General features: G+C 40.6%; 1 protein-coding gene across 2 annotated transcripts in view; it reads left to right on the forward strand.

Annotated features, from left to right (window-relative positions):
* The window catches only part of CMYA5 (cardiomyopathy associated 5), a 46,682-nt gene that overhangs the window by 5,301 nt on the left and 20,633 nt on the right, over positions 1-20,748 (forward strand). The window contains exons 2-5 of one of the 2 annotated variants that reach the window (XM_065662667.1): positions 2,387-13,760; positions 16,018-16,113; positions 16,834-17,067; positions 18,843-18,865. In XM_065662667.1, the coding sequence (XP_065518739.1) occupies positions 2,387-13,760; positions 16,018-16,113; positions 16,834-17,067; positions 18,843-18,865 (11,727 nt within the window). The remainder of the gene's footprint in view (positions 1-2,386; positions 13,761-16,017; positions 16,114-16,833; positions 17,068-18,842; positions 18,866-20,748) is intronic. The other variant, XR_010608746.1, reaches the window with a different exon arrangement.

The raw sequence follows: 20,748 nt of genomic DNA on the forward strand, positions 1-20,748 counted from the left end.
AAGGTTTGTGCCAGTGCCCTAGCAGTGACCAAACTGACAGCACATGTGCCGGCAGGACTGGGTGTGAAACGTCTGCTTGGAAAACAGGTAGCACTGGCTCTTGTCCCTGGGTGTCAGTGGCTTCGTATCTGCATCTATGGATCTGAAACATGGCAATGGCAGACACTTCGCTGACTAGAGAGGGGTCTTTCAGCTACTGCTGTGCAACATGCAGATTGTGTATAAAACTAGGGCACCATTTGAATATATATTGCAGGGAAATGTTTAACTTACATGTCTTTCCTTCTGGCCTTAAAGATATGAAGCACCATCTCATTGCAGTGTAGAGGAATATGGATTGTGACTGCAACATTGGGAATGAGACAGTGTTGTGACTATTTCAAGCTTTTTGCATAGGCAGGGCCAGGGCAGCCCATTCTTACTCACTATTAGCTGAAGTGGGAGTGCTGCTCTGTTCTGCACGGGCTTTTACTTAATAACACCAGGTAGTGCAGAAAAATAGGTTTAAGTAAGACCTGAAAGCTTCCTTAGTACTGCTTTATTTTATTTATTCTATTTTTATTTTGTTATGCTTCAGTCAATCTAACACCAAGCCATGATGCTGGCAAAGGAAAAGCTAACAGCAAAATTGGCATAGATTTGTTTGCCTTGCCTCTTCCTCTAACCTGTAAATTTTACCTTATGGAGCTAGCCTTGTGAGGGAGTACTGCGCCAAGGCAGATAATCCACTGTACATTCTGGGGTTTGTATTTGTTTAAGGGTTGATTGGTTTTGTGCGCTTTGCTTGGCTAAGATGTGATTATTTAATATTGTACTGTCAGAATCTCTTTGAACTGTGGGCTTCAGTCCAAGCTGTCTTGCTGCTCATGGTCTCCAGGCCAGCCCAGTCACCACAGTTGGCTTTAAACCCCGTCACTGGAAGCTGATATGACTGCCTGGTCAGGCTGCTGTCCCACAGGATGACCTCAGTCTTCTGTTAGTCCTCAGGACATCAGGGCAAATGCACGGGAATATAAGGCCAGCAGTCCCAGTGTCGGGGTTATCTTTCTGTTTACAATCCATACTGAGCAGTTTTGTTGAGTGCCCTTCACTAGTGCTTTGCAGAGTTTGCTTGATGAAGTGATTATGGCGTTCCTCAGGGTTCCCTCTTCTCCTCCTTCAAAGACATCTGCCTTCGGCCAGGTGCTTTGTGCCTTCCAGCGCTGTGCTGACTGCTCCTCAGGGGTGTCCCCTGTCTCTGCAGCCTGCAGGCACCTCTGGCAGCCGCATGGTGCTGGGTCACAGCCTGTGGCAGTTGGTCAGGCGGGTTCTGCTTCTCTGAGCACATGGTCAGGAGCCAGAATTCTTCAGCCTTGCTGAAGAGGTGCTTTACCCAATTAGCTGGAAAGTGACCCTTCCCCTGTTCAGTGGAAGATGTTGTGTGGCCATAGGTTTACACTGTTCTGTGGGATTAACAGACTTCACCACTTGCTGTACTGAGCCTCTGCCTTTGCTAGCAGATACTCTGCCTTTTGTTGCATCAGCTACTAATATGATTTCCTGAAATAAACTACTGTCTACTCAAGAAATACTAGGGTTGAGTGTTTTGATTACCTTTTCTATGCTTTTTTGTTGGAACTATTGCAACCTTAAATTAAATTTAAAAATAGCATAGTATTATGTCTTTTAATTGCTTTTACTATTCTTTAAGCTCTTATTTCCAATACTGCTTTTTTCTAGGTTCACTGAAAATGTTTCTCTTGCCTTTTTTTTAAGTGAGAGATATTTGATTGCAGCATGGGATAGTGAATTGATTATTTATCATGATATCTAAAATTAGGTCTATAAAACATTGTTAATTTATTTTGGGGAGGGCTCAGTATATTTTTGTTGTTGAATATATTCCAAATTACTTAAATATGTAGAGTGCTTAGAGAATGAAACCCTAGGATATCTAGAGGATAGATTCTCTACTCCTTTGAGCATTGCAGAATCATTTACACTTTGGCAAAGCAAGTGTGGGTGCTATTAAAACACTGACAGTATCTTGTAAGTGTTTAATGCAAAGTTTAAATTATACTGTGAGATAACCACGCACCAGAGAGTAGCCCCAGAATCAGTTCAATCTCACTTTGGCAAAACAAGGTCATATGAAAGACTGTTTTTCCTGCATTGTCGAGAGTTTTAAACACCTCCCCTTCATTGAATTAACCTTGCAACATGCAGCTTTACAAAAGTTTGTCTAAAATACATTTGTCAAAGGAAATACAACTTATGCATGTGTTTCAAAATTTATGCACATGAAGTATTTTTAGACCTTCAAAAAGTATTTCTGTTTACTGCGGTAATTTAATTTGTTGTGTGTTTTTACAGCTTTGTTTTTCTCTTTTGTTCTTTTGGTTTTTAGTTTAAAAGATGTTATCCAAAGCGAAGATGTGAAACCCAAGCTGCAGTACATCATGACTAACCCTTCCTTTTCTATGGTAACAGTTCAAAGTGAAGACAGCGGGATAACCTGGGAAACCAGCTCGAGCAGGTGTTCTACTCCCTGGGCCTCAGAAACTAGTACAACTTCTGATCTTTACAGCATGGAAAGTTCACCGGTAGGTTCTCCTCCAGGAAAAGTTATCTTTATTATGGATGAAGGCAAGATTGTTCGGAAAAGGAAGCACAAACCTTCAAATAGGGCGTCAATGTCTATGAGCCTGAAAGGAGGCCAGGGCAATAAAAAACGTGACTCTTCTGGAGTGCAGAGGCAAGAACCAAGAACTGTTCTAGGAGATGTGCAGGCTTCCGTGTTGAATGTTGAGCAGGTGGAAGCACAAGATACAGATGAGGAAATGGATGACAAAGAAGATGCAGAGGACATCGTAGAAGAGCCAGTAAAACGTGCTCCAATAAGATCAATATTTAGAGAGAATAGACTGAGAAAAGTAGGGCCAATCCTTGGAGGGCCAGTACAAGCTAGAATCCAGCTGTTCAACTCAATTTTTGGAGGGACTGCTCCAGACACTGAAGCATTGGAGAAAACCAGAATCCAGAGAAGCAGCTCAGTTTCAGGAGATTCTGAACAGTTCCTTGAAACATCAGTAAAGGAAAGACTGCAGAAGTTCCGTTCACTTTCAGAAGCAAAACATCCTAAACCTTTTCAGAGAATAAGAAGCAGAAATCTTGAAACACCATCAGAGAGAAGAAGGGAGCAAAGACAACAACCCACAGCACATGCAAATCAAGGCTATTCTTCACCAGCAATGCCTCTTGAAAAGCGGCTTACTGCTAAAGGTGATGTTTCACCTGAAAATATTAAACCCACTAAAACGAAAGATAAAGCAAGCAGATTTTCAAGCTTTGGTGCAGAAAAAACTCTTCAACATGAAGAAAGAAAAGACTCTGAGAAGTCCGGAGAGAGAGACTTGCTGAAGTCCTGCCCTCCTGAAGAAGCCAGAAAGCCGCAAGATCATTTACCTGTGGCCAAGATACCAGAGCAAACAACTTCCATTTCATTACAGTCTGGTGATAAGTCAGAGAAACAAGTGCCTCTTCCCTCAGCTGAAAATGCGAACAAGAAATCAGACCAATCCCTACTAAAAGCCGCAGATCATCTGAATGAACCAAAGGAGCAGGAACTTAAGCCCAGTTCTGCGCCACAGTCTGTTTCAGACGATTTTGTGGATGAATTAGATAGGCAAAGTACCCAGCATATTTTGCCTACAGCATCTGTGTCAGAATATCCTGAGTGGGAAGCGCAGAAGTCAGCAGTTGAGTCTCACTTACCTAGTGCTCCATCAGCTAAATCCAAATATTCCACTCTATCTGAAACAAGACAGGAGGATGTTATTCCGCAGTCACCAGAAACTGCACAGCCTGAGTCTGAACAAGTGTTATTACCACATTCTGCAGATGAAACAGAGGAGAAAGAAACTGAGTATCCTTCAGCAACAAATACACTGTCAGAAACAGAGACTTCGGGTCTGTTGTATTCTGCTAAAAAGAAAGAGGATCAAAAGACCCCACCACTGGAAACCCAAGATGTTCACTTAGAGAAGCAAACAAAGTCTGAAAAAGACTTTTCATCCTCTCTTCAGAAAACAGAGGAGGAAAGGATAAAACTAAAGCCACCTATTCCTGAAAAGATAGATTCTAAATATTTTGGCATTTCATATCCCGTTCACACAGAAACAGAAGAAACTCAGAAAATTCCAGCTACAAATAAAGCAGTAGATTTGGATCACCCCGATTTTTCCATTGCAAAGAACAAACAAGCAGAGAATGTGCAAATGGAGATGAAGCATCCAGATTTATCATATTTCAGCAAAAAACCTGGGGAGTCAGAGAGAACACAGATGGAGACAGAACATCCAGACTTCTCTTTTCCCAAGAAAGAAACAGCAGAACTGGAGAGTGTGCAGATGGAGGTGGAGCATCCGGACTTTTCTTTTTCCAGGGAAGAACTGGAGAAATCAGAAAGTACACAACTCGAGGCAGAGCACCCAGATTTCTCGTGTTCCGGGGAGGAAACAGTGGAGTCAGAGAGTTCGCAGCTGGAGATGGAGCTTCCAGACTTCTCTTTTTCCAGGGAAGAACTGGAGAAATCAGAAAGTACACAACTCGAGACAGAGCACCCAGATTTCTCGTATTCCGGAGAAGAAACAGTGGAGTCAGAGAGTTCGCAGCTGGAGATGAAGCATCCAGACTTCTCTTTTTCCAGGGAAGAAATAGAGGATTTAGAAAAGGTACAGTTGGAGACAGAGCACCCAGATTTCTCATATTCCAGCAAAGAAATTGCAGAATCAGAAAGTGGACATTTGAAGATGGGGCACCCAGATTTCCCATATTCCAGAGAAGAAATGGAAGAATTGGAGAATGCACAGATAGAGACGAGTCATCCAGGCTTTGATTTTTCCAGGGAAGAAGAGGAGAAATCAGAAAGTGCACAGCTAGAAATGAAACACCAAGAGTTTTTATTTTCTAAGGGAGAAACAGAGAAAGAAAAATCTGTTCCTTTTGGACTGGAACAGCCAGAGTCTTATTTCCTTGAAGAAGCAGAGCAAGAAGAATCAGCACAGCTCACACAGGTATCTTCAGATTTATCATGTTTGATGGAAGAAGCAGAGAAAGAAAACACTACAGAAATCCAGCTGGTACATCCAGATATATTCGATTCCACCAGAAAAGCTGAGGCACAGCAAACTGGGTATATGGAAACAACACATTTGGATTTACCATATCCCATGAACAAATCAAAGCAGCAAGAACTGGCAGAAGCAGATTTGGACAATTATCATGCATCATATTTTGGTGATAAAGGAGAACAGCTGCAGCCTGTACAGCAGGATTCACAGCCTAGAGGTAAGCTGTATTCCTGTGCCGAGGGAGTGCAAGGAGAAACTGCTCAACTGCACACAGAGCATTTAGTGTTGTCACATTCTGCTGGAAAAGAACAGCGACATAAAACCTTAGAGCTGAAGGCAGAACAGCCAGAGACATCATATTCCACTGGCAAAACAGAACAACAGGAAATACTGCAACCAATGTTGGAACAAGGAGATTCACCATATTCCCAGGGAGAAACAGCACAGGAAACCGTACAAAGAGACTCAGAAGGTCCAGAGCCATCATGTTTCTTAAGTAAAGACCAACAACATGAAAAAGTACAGCTAGCTTCAGAAAATCAGGGTTTCTCATTTAGCACTGGAGAAGTAATGCAAGGAGGAGTGGAGACAGGATCTTTAGGGTCCTCTCATATGACTGACAGTATGAGGCCCTGGGAAGTGGCACAGATGGAGCAGGAGCAGTTGCTTCCCTCCTGTTCCACTGCTGGTAGTCAGCAACAAGAAACACCACCACTGGATATGGTCCAGGCAGATATATCATACTCCTCTGGCAGAATGGAACAACAAAATATAGCACAAAGAGAGCTGGAACAGCAAGAGACAGCTCAACAAAAAGCTATGCAAGTGGAAATGGAGTATTCGGATTTGTCAGAAACTTGGCAAAAAGAAGAGCCACAGGTCATAGACCAAATTACTTTGGAACAGCAAGAAATAGCTGAACCAGAGTTAGTGCATCCGTCTTTGCCATATTCTTTCAGTGAAAAAATACAAGAAGAAATGCAAACAGAGCCAGCATATCAGGAACAGACATTTTATGTAAGTACAGAAACGCAGGAGGAAATGACACAACACAAATCAGAGCAACCATTTCCTTCACATTTTACTGGCAAAACAAAGCAACAAGAAATAGTACATCCAGAGCTGGAGCAAACATTTTTGCCAACTTCTGGTGGAAAAGAAGCTCCATTGGAAATGGAAATGAGCTCAGAATATCTAGATTTATCATATACTTTAAGCAAAGCTGAACAACAAGAAAAAAAGTCGAAACATCCGACCTTACCATTTCATTTGAAGCAACAAGAAACTGCACCACTGGTGATGGAACATCCAGATTTTTCATGCAACAGTGGTGAAACAAAACCAGGCAACATCGCAGAGCCTGAGTGGGAACAATCAGAGCTCTCACACTCCAAGAGAGAAACACGACAATCAGAAAATTTGGATTCACCAGGAACCCTGGGTGAAGAAGTACAAGATGAAAGAATGGAAGTGGAATCTGAATACCCAAATTTGTCATGTTCTGATAGCCAAAGAAACCACCAAGAAACTTCACAGCCGGATGCAAAATATCCAGACTTACTATTTTCCTTCAGTAAAGCCCAGGAACAGGAAGCTCAAGAGTTTGAGTCTAAACATCAAGAATTGCCTAAAGTGGCTAGAAAAAGAGCTTCTCCCACAACAGCACAAATAGACTCAAAATATCCAGATTTGGCATATTCCCATGGCAAACCAAATGATCCAGAGATTGCAGCATGGGAAATGAAACATCCTGATTTGTCGCATTCCACTGATGAGACAAGCCGACAAGAAGTAGTACTGTTGGATCAGAAACAGAGAAAAATTTCTGTTGGCAGAGAAAAGCAAAAGCAAACCACAACACAACAGTCAGAGCAAGAAAAGTTATCACATACTCTTGGTAAAACAGAACAATTAAAACATGCCCAGAAAGACTTGGAACAACCAGATTTGTCATTTTCCATTGACAGGTCAGATGATGAAATGGCATCACAAGAGGCAGAGCACACTGATGTGATATATCCTCTGGACAACACAGAGGTACAACGAAGAGTACAAGAAACAGAGCAAACCTACCCCTTTGGAAAAACAAAGAAAACAGTTCAGCCAGAAGTGGAAATTCCACATTTGGCCCATTCTGTGGGTTTGACAAAAGAATTGGCAGAACCAGGACAGGGAGGTCCCGACTTGCCTTATTCCCTTTCCAAAGCAGGAGGACTGCAAACTGCACAAGTGAAACCTGAACAGCCTGTTCCCTCGACATGTTCCCTGGACAAAGAGCAGGAAACAACTCAGCTGGGTTTGGAACAGCCAGATGCATTCTATGTTCAAGACAAAACAGAGCAACTCCCACCTGCCCAGCTGGAGCTGGGCCACGCAAACTTGGCATCCCCCGCTGACACAGTGGGGCTGCGAGGGATGGAGCATACAGCCTTGGAATGCCCTAACGAGGGACAGTTTGTCAGCAGAGCAGAGCATCCAGGAGCTGCAGAAGAGAAATTAGGAGCCCCAGATGCATCATCTCATAGTGGGAAAGTGGAGCAAAGAGAAGTGTCAAAACCACAGCCGAGTCAACCTGATTTACCATATTTCATTGATAAAACACAAACACAAGACGCTACACAACTGGTGTTAGGAAATCCAGATATATCACCTTGGCCGTGCAAAACAGAACAAGCACAGACTGCACAAGAGGAGCAGCCAGGCTTCTTGCATTCTTTCAAAACAGGTGGACAAGGCAAGAAAGCACAGCCAGAACTGGGACATTCACAGTTATCTTACTCTGTTAGTGAAGCAGAGCAAGAAACTGCACATGCGAAATCAAGCTGTTCAGATTTATCTGCTGGCAGATTAGAACACCATGAAATCATAGAATCAGAGGCAGAAATAATGGATTTATCATGTTCAATTGATGAAACACAACAACATCAAATTGCTGAAGTGGATTTGGAGTGTCCAGATTTATTGCATTCCACTGGTGCTGAACAACAAGAAGAAAAGATTCAAACAGAGCAGGACCAGCCAGGTGATTTTTCATCATCTCTGAGCAGAGAAGAGCAATGGGAAGGTGGAGGAATGCAGGCAGAACACCATGAGCTGCAGTGCTCTGTGAGGAAAACAGAAGGCCTAGAAAATTCTCAAGCAAGATCAAAATACACAGATTTGTCATTCTCTGTTGGCACAGCGGAACCTCATAAAACGACACAGGCAGAGTTGAAAGGACATGATTTGCCGCAGCCTTTTGTCAAAACAAAACCGTCATGGGCTGCCCCACTGGCGTCTGAACATCCAGATATCTCAGATGCCACGGCAAAAGTACAGAACCCTGATTTGTCCTCTTCTGTTAGTGAAGAAAAACGACATACACAACTGGAGATCAAACAGGAGAGGCGAAGCTATACGTTACACCCAGATGAAACAGTACAACTGAAATTGCAACAGCCAATGTTTTCAAGTTCTCATGGCACAGCAGAACAACCATATAGGGCCCCACTGGAAGGGGAATTCCCGGAATTCTTGTATTCCTCTGGCAAAAAAGATCAACAAGAAATGGCAAAACAAGAGTTGGAGCATTCAGATTTATCATATTCCGCTCATAAACCACAGCAACAAGAAACCACACAACTTGGGTTAGGACCACCAGAGTTATCATCTTACCCTGGGAATACAGAACAACCACAAACTGTTCAAATGGAAGTAGATCATCAGGACTTGCCACATTTCACTGGCAAAACAGAACGACAAGGAACAGTACAAACAGAGCTTGAGCATCCATATTTGTCATATTCTAGTGACAAAATAGAGCAGCCAGCAGCTACACAGTGGAAATCAGAGCAGCCTGTAAGACCCCATCCCATTGGAAAAACAAAGCAACAAGGTATAGAACATCCGGAGTGGGAACTTCCCAGTTCATCATATTCTATTTGTAAAACACTGTCACAAGAAACAACACAAATGAACTTAGAACAACAAGATTTAACATACGCCTTTGGTAAAACAGATGAAATCCAAATTGAGCAAGGTGAACTGGAGCATACAAGTTCATTGCATTTTTCTGGCAAAAGAGAAGAGATGGTATCGCCAGAGTTGTGGCATCCACAGCTATCTTATCCTGTTAGAGGAACAGAAGAGAAAGCTACATATCAGAAATCAAATTATCCAGATGTGTCATATTCTGTTGGTCAACAGGAGTGCCATGAAATTGAACAACCAAAGGTGAAAGAAATGGATATATCCTATCCAGCTGGCAATTCAGAGCACTCAAAACCTTGCCAAGAAATACTGCAACAGCAAGAGCTTTTGGAGTCTTTCAGCAAAGTAGAGGAAAAGGGAATGGCCCAGCCTGGCTTTTTGCAGTCCTTTGGTGAAGAACAGCAAAAACCAGCTTCACAGCTAGACTTAGTGCAACCACATTCACTTTCCAAACCAGAAGAACAGGAAACCGCACAAGCAGGGTTTGTACCTCCTGATTTTTCATATTCCACAGGAAAATCAGAGCAGTCACAACCAGAAGAACTAAAATCAGAATGTCCAGATTTCACATATCCTCTTGGCAAGGAAGAAACTCATGGAATGAAACCACCAGATTTATTGTTCTCCTATGTCAAAGAAGAGCAACCACAGACTGCCCAGCTGGAACATCCTGAGACACTGTATTTCACGGGTAAAACAGAAGGGAGGGATGGGGCCCAAACTGAAGTGCAGAGCATTAATTTGCAGTACTCTGTTGTTGAAACAGAGCAACCAGAAAAAACTTCTGTATCATATACCTCTGGCAGCATTAAGGAGCACAAAACTGCAAAACTTGACTTTGAGCGGTCGGATTTATTAAGTTCTACTGACAAAGTAGAAAAGCATGAAATGGCCCTATGGAGAGGACATTCAGAGAAGCAAGACAGTGGGCCTACTTCATCTCTAACTGCTCAGCTGGGAACTGAGCAACAAGATTTCTCCTTTTACACTGAGGAAGCAGAGAGTCAAAAAATTCAGCTGTATTCATCTCTTACTGAACAGACAGTGCCTTTGGGTGTTTCACATTCTGTCTCTGAAACAAAACCGGAAGGAAGTCCGAAGTCTTCATCTGTAACTGGGGGCCTGTCCCCCAAGCAGTTAGATTTATCTTACACCCATTGTAAAACAGAGCAGTCAGAAACTGCTCAGCCTGAGTCAGGCTTCTTCTTTGTAAGAAAAGAAACAGAGAATATAAAAAATGAACAACATTTGCCTTTGGCTGCGCAGTCAGAGGCTGAACATGTAAATTTACCTGAAAAGGAGAGAGAACAGACTCCACATTACTTCCATACATCTATGCAATTAGAATCTGAACAGTTAAATTTACCATATTCTACAGATAAAACAGAAACTCTAGAAAGTCAAGATTATTTAACTGTACCTTCAAAAATGGAGTCCAGACCTCCAGTTCCATTTTATTCAGCTGATGAAACATCTCAGCAAGAAATTCCACCTTATTCAAAACCAGCCTCTGAATATTTGGTTCCCACATGGTCCCTTGCTGAACAAGAAAAGCAAAGCATGCAACTAGTTGTTTCACAGTCTGCACAATCAGAGTGTAAACATGTAATTCCACCACATGATGGAAAAGAATTGCAGAAAACTCAGCTCTATTCACCTAAACCATCAAGCCTGCAGACAGTGCAGTTGGGGAGTACATCTCTAATACACACAGAAGGCCAAGATGAGCAACAACCTCAAGATAGTTTGTTGGACCCAAAATATTTGTCATCAGAGCAGCTAATAAATCCCCCTGAATTCCCTACTGAGCAACATAAGCAAGAAATGCAACCTGAAGGGCAGACAGTGCCAAGGTTGATGACCACAAAGTCAAAGGTAACTGCTGTAGCAGACCAGCATGCAGTGTTATCAGAATCATTTGTACCTTTTCAAACATTACCTGAAAAGTCAGTATCAGTGGCTTTTACTGATGATGAAGAGAAACAAAATATTCCATCTTTATCTGATGTAGTAGGCATGCTTGGAAAGCAATCTAACACAGTTTCAGGCATTTATACTGAAGGAGAGTATAGACATGAAATGCAACGATATTTTGCAGACCAAAAGCATGCATCCTTAGAGCATCTGGAAGCTGCTTCATCCGATCTTGTGAATAAAACTGTGACACATGAAACTCAGCATTATTCTGAGGGAAGCCTTTCTTCAGAAGAGAGGAAGTCCATTAGCTCTAGTTCTGATGAAAAGCTGAAGCCAGATACTCCATCCTTTGGGCTAGCTAGCTGGCTAGCAGAAGAGGTGAAGGCCCGCTCAATTAGTCCAATAAGAGCTGCAGATGTAGACAGGAGAGAAGATCAGCTTTCTCCAAATGCCACTTCTGATATTGGATTGAAACAATTCCCAGCTGGAAGTTGCACAGAACTTACAGTTCATGATGCTGCAAAGAATACAGGACATATATTTAGAGTTTCTAGTTCGGTGTCAAGTGCAATTTCCTATGGAATGTCCTCAGACACTAATCACAGAACACAGAGGTATGATCTGCCATTTCTGGTAGGAGATAATCCAGGTCCAGAAGAAGTTCCAGGGCACAAAACTAGTACTGGAAACCCTGTAAAAATGGAAGCAATGAAACATCCAGAGGTAGACACTGTATCTGAAGTGCCTGAACATTACCTGAAAGGAGAAGAGGAAGAAACAGAGCAAGCAAGTGTTTTAGAAGGCAATCAGCATGCTCCAGAGACTAGTGAACAAAAAGATTTGTTTAATATAATTTCAGAAGGTTATGAAATCCTCAATATTCATGTTCCTACACATATTTCTTCTGTGGATCAAGAAGAAAGTAAATACATGCCAGATAAACTAGAATACTTAGAAACAAATCCTTCATTTAAAAGAAAAGTGGCTGATGATAGCCATAGAGCCCAAGCTTCTGGAACAACCACAGAAATTTCAGAAAGTTCAGTGTTGGGAGAACCTGCAAGCCATGAACTGAAAGAATTGGTAAAAAATGATGATGTTGAAGAAACTGAAGAAACACAAGAAAATCCCATGTTGCCAGAAGACAATGATTATGCGGTGTTGGATCCTAATAATGGTATGGCTGATATGGATTACTTTGAAAAATATACTTTGATAGATGACAAATCCCCAATTAAGCCACATTTTGAAAGACCAAGGTCATTGTTTCCTGTGACAGAAGATCCCAATGAAGCTGTGGAAGAAGCTACGTCTTTTAAAGAAAGCACCGAGGGAGATACTTTGGAAGAGGAGTTTTCCTTACTTGAGGATCTGGATGAAGTCTTCTATGGTACAGTGAAAGGAGAAAGCAAAATTCAGTCTTATGCAGATGTTTCAAATCCTTTACCTCTACAGAAATCAGTTGATACTAGCAGCAAAAGTGCTACAACTGTAGAAGATGAACGGAAGTCACCAGGGACCCCGCTCTTTGATTCAGAAGAAGGAGTGCTAGAAAGATCTCTGCTGTTCCCTACCACTGTTGCTGCAGTTAATCCAGAGCTTCTAGAGGAGCCACCTGCTCTGTCATTTCTATATAAGGACCTCTATGCAGAAGCAGTAGGAGAAAAGACAAAGGATGAGACTCCCTCTGATGAGGAAAGCGGTAATTCTAATGCATCTTTCCCTAGTAGAAATTCAGACACAGATGATGGAACAGGAATATATTTTGAAAAATACATTCTCAAAGATGAAATTCCAAGCAAGGCCACAGGGCCTGAAAAAGATCAGATGCCAGAGGACGAATCCTTTAGTGGAGGAATTTCAGTTCAGATTCCTGAGGACAAACACAAGCAGGGTCCTGATAATTTTGAGCATGTCAGAACTGAGGTTCTGCCTGAAAAGAGTGTTGTGAAGAGAGGGAAAGTCCAAGTTGACAGTGACATTAAAGCAACAATTTGCAAACCAATGCATGCCATTCCTTTTGGAAGCAACGTATTTCTTTCAGGTGCAAGAACTGACACAAGTGAACAAAGAGAAGAAGAAAATGTACCTGTAGAAACAACTGAGGAGCTGCCAGAGCAATCAAGTCATCAAGCTTATGGTCAACTAGCGGATTATCAGGGAGCTACATCTCAAGAAGCTGGTAATAAGCAGGAACAAACGCACAACGTAACAGCAGTTCCTCAAATGGAAAAATATGTCCCATATGCCATGGCTCCTGTTGAAGACAGTGAAGATGATCAATATACTCAAGAAAATCTTGCCTGTGTCCCTACCATTCAGCAAACAGAGAAGCCAGACATTCAGCAAAGAGAGGAACAGCACCCTGACTTTTATGAAGATCTTGCTGAGTCAATGGACTATGATGTAATAACACAAGAAGAACTTCTGCAAGATGAAATATCATCTCAATTGACACATGAGGAGCTATTGTTTGAAGACAGGGACTCCTTTGAGCATGCTGGTGATAGTTATGAGTTTGTCGATGAACCAGAGCAAAGAACACCTGTTGAACTTGAAGATTCAGGCTTTGTGGTGATGTATCCTGAAAAATCAGCAACAAACATTCCGCAAGTTGAAAGCCCGCAAAGAGAACTGAAGAAAGTGCAAGCAGACACATATTGTTACCACTGCAGATGCCCAATATCTGCTATTGACAAGCTTTTTGGAGAACATAAAGACCATGAAGTTACAACACTAGATGATGCTGCAACCAAGATGAAGGTAAGAACTAATTTGGGCGAGGGAAGGAGATACTGGGGCATATTTCTCCAGACCCCCTGTGTTTTTAGGGAAGAAATGTCAGAGATCAGTTCAGAGTCTGTCACAGTATCTACAAAACAAAAACTATTCCTAAAGACCTGTTAGAGATCTTGAATGGAGACTATCCTATTAAGGTATTCTCTAGAGTCCTAAGCTTGGTAAGTTGTTATTTTTATTTGTTCAGAAATTTGAATGACTTTGCTTACATGTAGCTGTTACCAGGCTTCCCACCTTTTAGCCGCCTCACTTGTGTAAGTTTGTTCTGGTTTCTGTGTGTAGGGGGAGAAAGAGTGTTGTTTCTATGAAAAGATAATTTTAGTAAAGGCCATTAATTTCACCTGACAAGGTAGAGAAACCTCCATATATGAGGACCAGTATCATCATAAATATTCCCTGTCCTAGTTACTTGTATTGGTTGCTTGGAGATGTTAGGTAAGTTACACAGTTCTGTTGAAACACCATCCTCATTTGCAGTTCAGCTCATGTTCTTTTCTGCCAATAGTGTTTTAGCTGTAGGACAGGTAAGACAAAACCTATTTCTTCCCACTATCTCTAAGCTGTACCACTATAAAAGACAGATAAAAATACCCTCCATTTCAATAGCCCAGTCCTTTGCTATAAATACTAGTGAAAATGCTTTCATTCCTACCAAGCTATTCTTCATTAAATAGCAGTTCTTGTGAAAACAGCATGCATGTGATGTTTCACTTTTCCCATATCAGATTTGTTCAGGTACAAATATACAAAAGTTAATTTCTTGTTTACCAGCTATTTAATCTCACCCCAGTATCTGAAAAGTGAGGTCTGTTTCCTGGCACATGTTCGGTTGATGGTAACACAGATTTTGTATAATTTCACTAAAATTCCAGAAGGGCTTGTACCAATAGTATTTATGTTATCTTTATGTTGATTCATGTGCAAAAAATATAAATTCAAAACAGGAGGAGTCAATGTGGCAGTTTCAAATATCCGTATTTGCAAACTGTCTCCATGACAGCAGAGTTGCCTTTTATATAAGGCCATTCATGCTTGACTTAGAAGTGGTAATTAGCCACTGGTAAGTCAGAAATAAAGCCACAGGCCTAGCCATCCCTTGAATGTACCTGCATTGCAGTGAGTCAAGTTAGGCTGCAAATAAACATCCCATGGTATCGTTTCCTGGCTGTGGATTGTGGACATAAAGCTAGTACTAAATCTGGCCACAACACAGGTTCGGCTTCACATGATTTCCAGCACTAGGGGCTCAGGTTACTCTGAGATGGCATTTGTATGTTTCTTGTTACTTCTATTCATGATTACTGAGAAAACATTAAGATAACAAAATACTTGTCAACTGAATTTTAACTGTAGGAATATAGCTTTGCAGTAAATGAAATGAGCTATGATGACATCTGTCAGATTTTATAGGTTATCTTGACAAACAGAAGTTTGCCTCTGAACCTTGGTGATTAGCCCTAAGTATTTATAAAGTGAGGTTCCAGTTGTACAGTTCAATGTGACATTTATAATTAATGGAACATCATCTGCTAGTTTTCAACAGACCTAGCTGTAGAAGTTTGCCGTATTAGGAAGCTGTTACCAAAGGAAGTTAACCTTCCTTCTACATTTATGCCAGCTACTTAAACAAAAGTATTCTTATAAATCATAAACTGCACCTGAGCAGATGGCCAGCTTGCTTTCACAAAAGGTCAAGAAGGACTAAGAAAAGGTTCTGAGTCATCTCTAATAATTGTTGTCCTATGGACTGCTTTTCTTTCCACATCTAAGTCAACCACAGATTCTGGTGAATTCTGGTTTATAGGCAATGTCTTTAAAACTCTGATTAAAAAAAATATTGACATTGCATAATCTAGTCTCCTAATTACCTGCATTATCTTCCTGTTTATGTTCCTGTGATCTCTCGAGGACCCTCCTGAGGCTCTGAGCACCCTCAGTCTCTAGAAGAGCTGCACTGGAATTTGTAACTTTCAACAACTTGTATTGACACTCAGCACCTTGTTGAACTGAGCTCACTTTTTTTGGTTTGGAAACAGTTCTGTGACTGTTCCAGCTGCTATTTCTGTGCTTGTCTTTGTAGCCAGAGCGATACTTGAACTTAATTTAGCAATTGTTCCGATGGTTGGCTCATGGCAAAGCAAAAATACTCACCTAAAAAAAAGTTGCATGTAAAACTTTATAGAATAACATGCTTATGTTACTGAAATATTTTAAATTTCAGGATCAGTTAAGTGAATTGCTAATAGCACTGGAAGAAAAGTCAATGAAGATTGAAGAGTTTGTGGGTGATATTGAATCGCTATTTAACTCTGTTGAGGTAAGCCCGGTGATTATTACACTAATTTTCTTTCCTTCTACAAAATCACCTCTAAAATATGCTTGCCTTGTTTTGGAGTGTCATTGTTTCCCCTAAAATGGGCTGTTTCTCCAGTCCTCAAATTGGCTTCTCCCACTTTAAGGTGTTAACTTCAGGGGAAGAAAAAGATTGCTTTTTTTTGCACGTTATTGCAAAGTAGAATATGTGACTGCCAAGCACTGGAGGAAAAAGTTCTATTAATTTTGTTTATGCTTATAAAAAGCTCACACTGTTTGTGTCTTTATTCAGAATGCTGTGCAAAGCATTTAAATGAGCTGCCCGATGTCTTAAGTTGTTAATGCTCAAGTTTGTAAGCCTAGAGGACTGTATTAATTTCTGTCTAAAGTACAGATTTTTAGCTATTTTATAGTCAGACTTCCTGACTCAGTGCTTAAATATAGAAGTTTAATTTTAAACAGTAACAATAAAAACAAACAAAAAACCCACAAAAAAAAAAAAACAAAACCAAAACAAAACAAAATCTGTCATTGTTTTTAATGTACTTCTCTACCATTATTTCTTCCAGATGAGCTTGCTTACAGAAAAAAGTTCTCTTATTGCCAGGATGCCAGAAAGCTTCTGGTGGATGGCTCGTGTACGGTTAATTGAGAATTGCTATGTATTCATCAAAAGTTGTAATTTTATTCTGCAGATCACTTTACATCTGTTTTTATTTTGCAGGAAAATTGTAAGAAAAATGCAGAGTTACTAGAAAAGCAGAATGAAGAGATGCTTAAGAAAATGGTAGCACAGTATGATGAGAAATCAGAGAACTTTGAGGAAGTGAAGAAGATGAAAATGGAGTACCTGTATGAGCAGATGGTTAACTTCCAGCAAACTGTTGATGCAGCAAAGGAAACTTTGGAGACAACAGTAAAAGAAATGGAAGAGCTAGATGGATTTGTTTTCCTAAATGTAAGTAAAAATGGCTTTCATACTGTAGCTTTTATGATACTAGTTAGGAAATCACTTTTACTGTACCTAGACTAAGAATGCATTGTTTACCTTCCTTTTTATTTGTAAATATAGCTAGATCCTGCAAGCTCAGCTATTCCACTCTGAAACTGAGAGATCATTTGCTTTTGTTATGTGAAGGCTCAGAAAGAATTGCAAAGATGATTCACAGGATGAAAATTTGACATGTGCCATTAAAATGGTTGTTTTTAGTGAAGGGAAGGCCAAGAGATGGTTTGATAATTTATATAGAATTAATTATCAACTAAGGAGTATGAAATACTAGAGTAAAAGGTACTTTATGAAAAAAAATAAGGTGAAACAGGAAAGTGTAATTGAAGGGCTTGTGTGAAGCAGAGAATAAAAGCTAAAGTGAAACAGCAAAGTGTAATCGAACGGCTTGTTTGAAGCAGAGTTGTTGGGTTGTGGGGTTTGTGTGAGTTTTCTTAAATAAGCAGATGCAGACAGTAGTTATACATTCAAATTACTGAGGCTGTGATAAACGCTTAATGCTGAAAAACTGAGAGTGGCTGTGTGGTGCTAGGCTGCTGATGATGGTTAAACCATGACAATGGGCTAGGTGTAGGAATGTGCATTTGAAGTGCATGTCTGTAATAGTCCTTTCTGGACATAAAAACCACTCCTTGTGAATCTGCGTGACTGGAATTACCTAGTTCATACAGTCACAAGCTGGTTTCAAAGGGTGTTGCTGGTTAACCATTAACAGCCTGATCCTCCGGGATTATTCTTGTGCTGCAAGGCTTGTCCATAAGGCACTGACACTTTCTGCTCTAAAAGTCTTCTCAGCAGTCTCGAAGGGGATGGGACTTCTGTGATGATAAACTTCTCCTGTTACAGAATTACCACACCATCCGGAAGTTGCAGAGAAACTGTCCTGGGAAGAAATGAAAAGTTCAAACTATTGTCTAAAACTGATCATTCATGCAAAATAAAACTGCTTTCCAAGTACAAGCCCCCAGCCCATATACCAGCAGTTACAGAAATGGTGGAGCAATATTTTGCTTTCTCCCCTACTCCAAGCTGCATAACGCCTTAGTACCTTGTAATCAAGTGAATGTTGTGGTAGATTGGCTATTTCGGGGTGGATGAAAAATATTATATAGCTTATTTTCCTGAACTTTGTGAGGTACTGGATCAGTGGTTTGGCAAAAAGATAACTTTGTATTCTAAAATTCTTTTGTCGGTTTTATTAGATTCCAAGTCTGTTTCTGTTTGTGATAAAGGGCATAAACTTTTCTGTCCATGAGCCAGGAAATGTTAGCTGAAGTTTCATGGAGCATGGAAGAAACTCTCACTGCATGAGTATAAATCTCACCCAACTTCTACTAGTAAAAAGTTCTGAAAGATATTTCAGCCAGAATTTGAATTGAAGTGTTCTTAATGTGCTGGTGATTTCTTCCCTATGAAAGCCTTGGTTTAAGAAGGTATTTGACCATGCTCCCATCTTTAAACCTGAATATTGAATAATGACCCCTTGGGATCTTAAAGCCAGATTTAGACTCTAATAGCCTGCTGAGCCAGAGCTTTGAAGTGGAATATTCTTAAGAATTCAAATTCTCTGCTGGCATGAATAAGCAGCATCACAGACGTCATCGAGTCAATAAATCTGTGTGTATTTTATGCACGTGGAGAGAAGCAAGACTGTTTGATGAGTGGTTCTTCAACATTTTCAGGGTTTTGAAAACTGTTAATACATTTCTTTTTTCCTCCTCTAGTCATCGAAAGAATTAAATAAAAGGTATATGAAATATGGGTTAACTGCACAGTAGTGAGTATTAGGCCTAGCATGCTGGATGCTTCATTTAGTATTTGCAAGCTTTGAAAACACATTGCTAATATAGTTTTTATAGGTTTTATACTTGTTGCTGTAACTGACTAGTTTTGAGGCATTTTGCACATGTTCTGCAATATATCAATTAAACAAATAGCATTTTAAAATGTCAGCTGAATTTTAAATCTCCGCACAGACATTTTTAATAAGATTTTCCTTGTAGTTATTATACACAACTATACTAAAAAACATTCTGGCTGTGCTTCCATCTCTTACACATCAGTGTTGTGTTCTTGTTTCACTAGTCTGGTTCTGTATTAGCTGGTCTCTGGAAGGTTATAATGCAAAATGTCACTCACAAGGCTGGGGTTGTTGGACTGTATTTCTGAGTACAATTTCAGAAAAAAAGAAAAAAAGAAAAAAAGAAAAAAAAAAAAAAAAGATTAAGTAGCTTTCCAAGTCTTACCAGGGACTATGAACTGATGTTTTCCCACACCTCTTCCTTGGCACTGCCTGATTCAGGATGTGTGCCACAGAAGGATGATGCCTCATCACAGCTGCATCCTGGCCCACCTGCGCAGAGCAGTAAATGCATACAGTCACAAACACCTTTCTGCAATGTGTGATATCCTCAAGGGAGTCATTTTGGTAAGGCCCATCCTCTATGAGAAAATATAAGCCTGTATTTCACCAGTAAGTTTTCCAAGATGAACTACAGATATTCAGACAGGCTGGCTCCAGGCTCCTCCTATGCAAGCCTCTAAATCTGCTTTGCCGACATCACCACCACTGACTTTGCCCAAAGGGTCTGGGTATTGTACAGTGCATATCAGACATACCCTTGTCATTGCTGCCTCAGCCATCAGAGCAATACATGTGATGACATGGACTGGGGTATAACAGTGACACGAGGGTTCCGGTTTGCAGTCAACTTACAAACCCAGGTCAGTGGTCTGAAGAGAATGTGCCAAACACGCCTTGATGGTTTCTATTAATCTGCAGAATTAGGACTATAAATTTGGACTCACCTGTTGTAAATCACAATCTGAGAGGCTAGCCACGTATCTGCATGTAGTTTATTGCATAAGAAGAGAGCAGGTATAATGCAACAAAACAATTTTCCAGAGCTTTCTGTATGCTCGGTCTTTACTTGTTTACTTATACACTAAACATAGGTTTATTCTGGTTTGTGCATGGTAATTGCTTTGAGAATACCTGACTTGCTAAAAAATGCTAAGAACAAAACTATATAACAATGCATGTTTTTCTAAAGAAAGTATATTTTAGATTTGTTTTGCTTTGTTAAGATTATGCAGAATCAATAACTTCAGTAACTGAAAAAAAAGGGGGGGGGAGGTAAAATACAGTGGCCTTGAAAAAATAATCTCTCATTTCCTTGAAGCTGCTTCTGCCTCAGAGTTAAAAATATGTTGTTTTTTCTTCCTATAGTGAACTCAGCAAATACGGGCTAATTAAGTGAGATCTATCTTCCTCCTCATGTAGTTTTTTCGCTTGTCACAAGCAGCTGCTTTACATTACATGTTTGGAGTCAGCTGCTGTAATTTAGCTCCAAAGTTTGTAACCTTTAAAGGCACTGTGTTAGTAAGTCCTAAGCCCCATGCTCTTGGAAGTCCTGCTGTGAACTTCAAATCCTGACGTTCTCATAGGTTAAGTGCATACAGATCATATGCACAGCACTCTCACTGTGCTCATGGTCTGAAACCACAGTATACTCTAAATGTTCAAAATCAGGGAAACAGCTTCTCATCGCATGTGGTCCTCAAGTTCATGGAGAAATACTTAAAGAGTATGTTGCATGGTCTTTGTTCTGGCCTTCAGAAAACTATGTG

The sequence above is a fragment of the Lathamus discolor genome, chromosome Z, assembly GCF_037157495.1.
Source record: "Lathamus discolor isolate bLatDis1 chromosome Z, bLatDis1.hap1, whole genome shotgun sequence".
NCBI classification, from domain to species: Eukaryota; Metazoa; Chordata; class Aves; order Psittaciformes; family Psittacidae; genus Lathamus; species Lathamus discolor.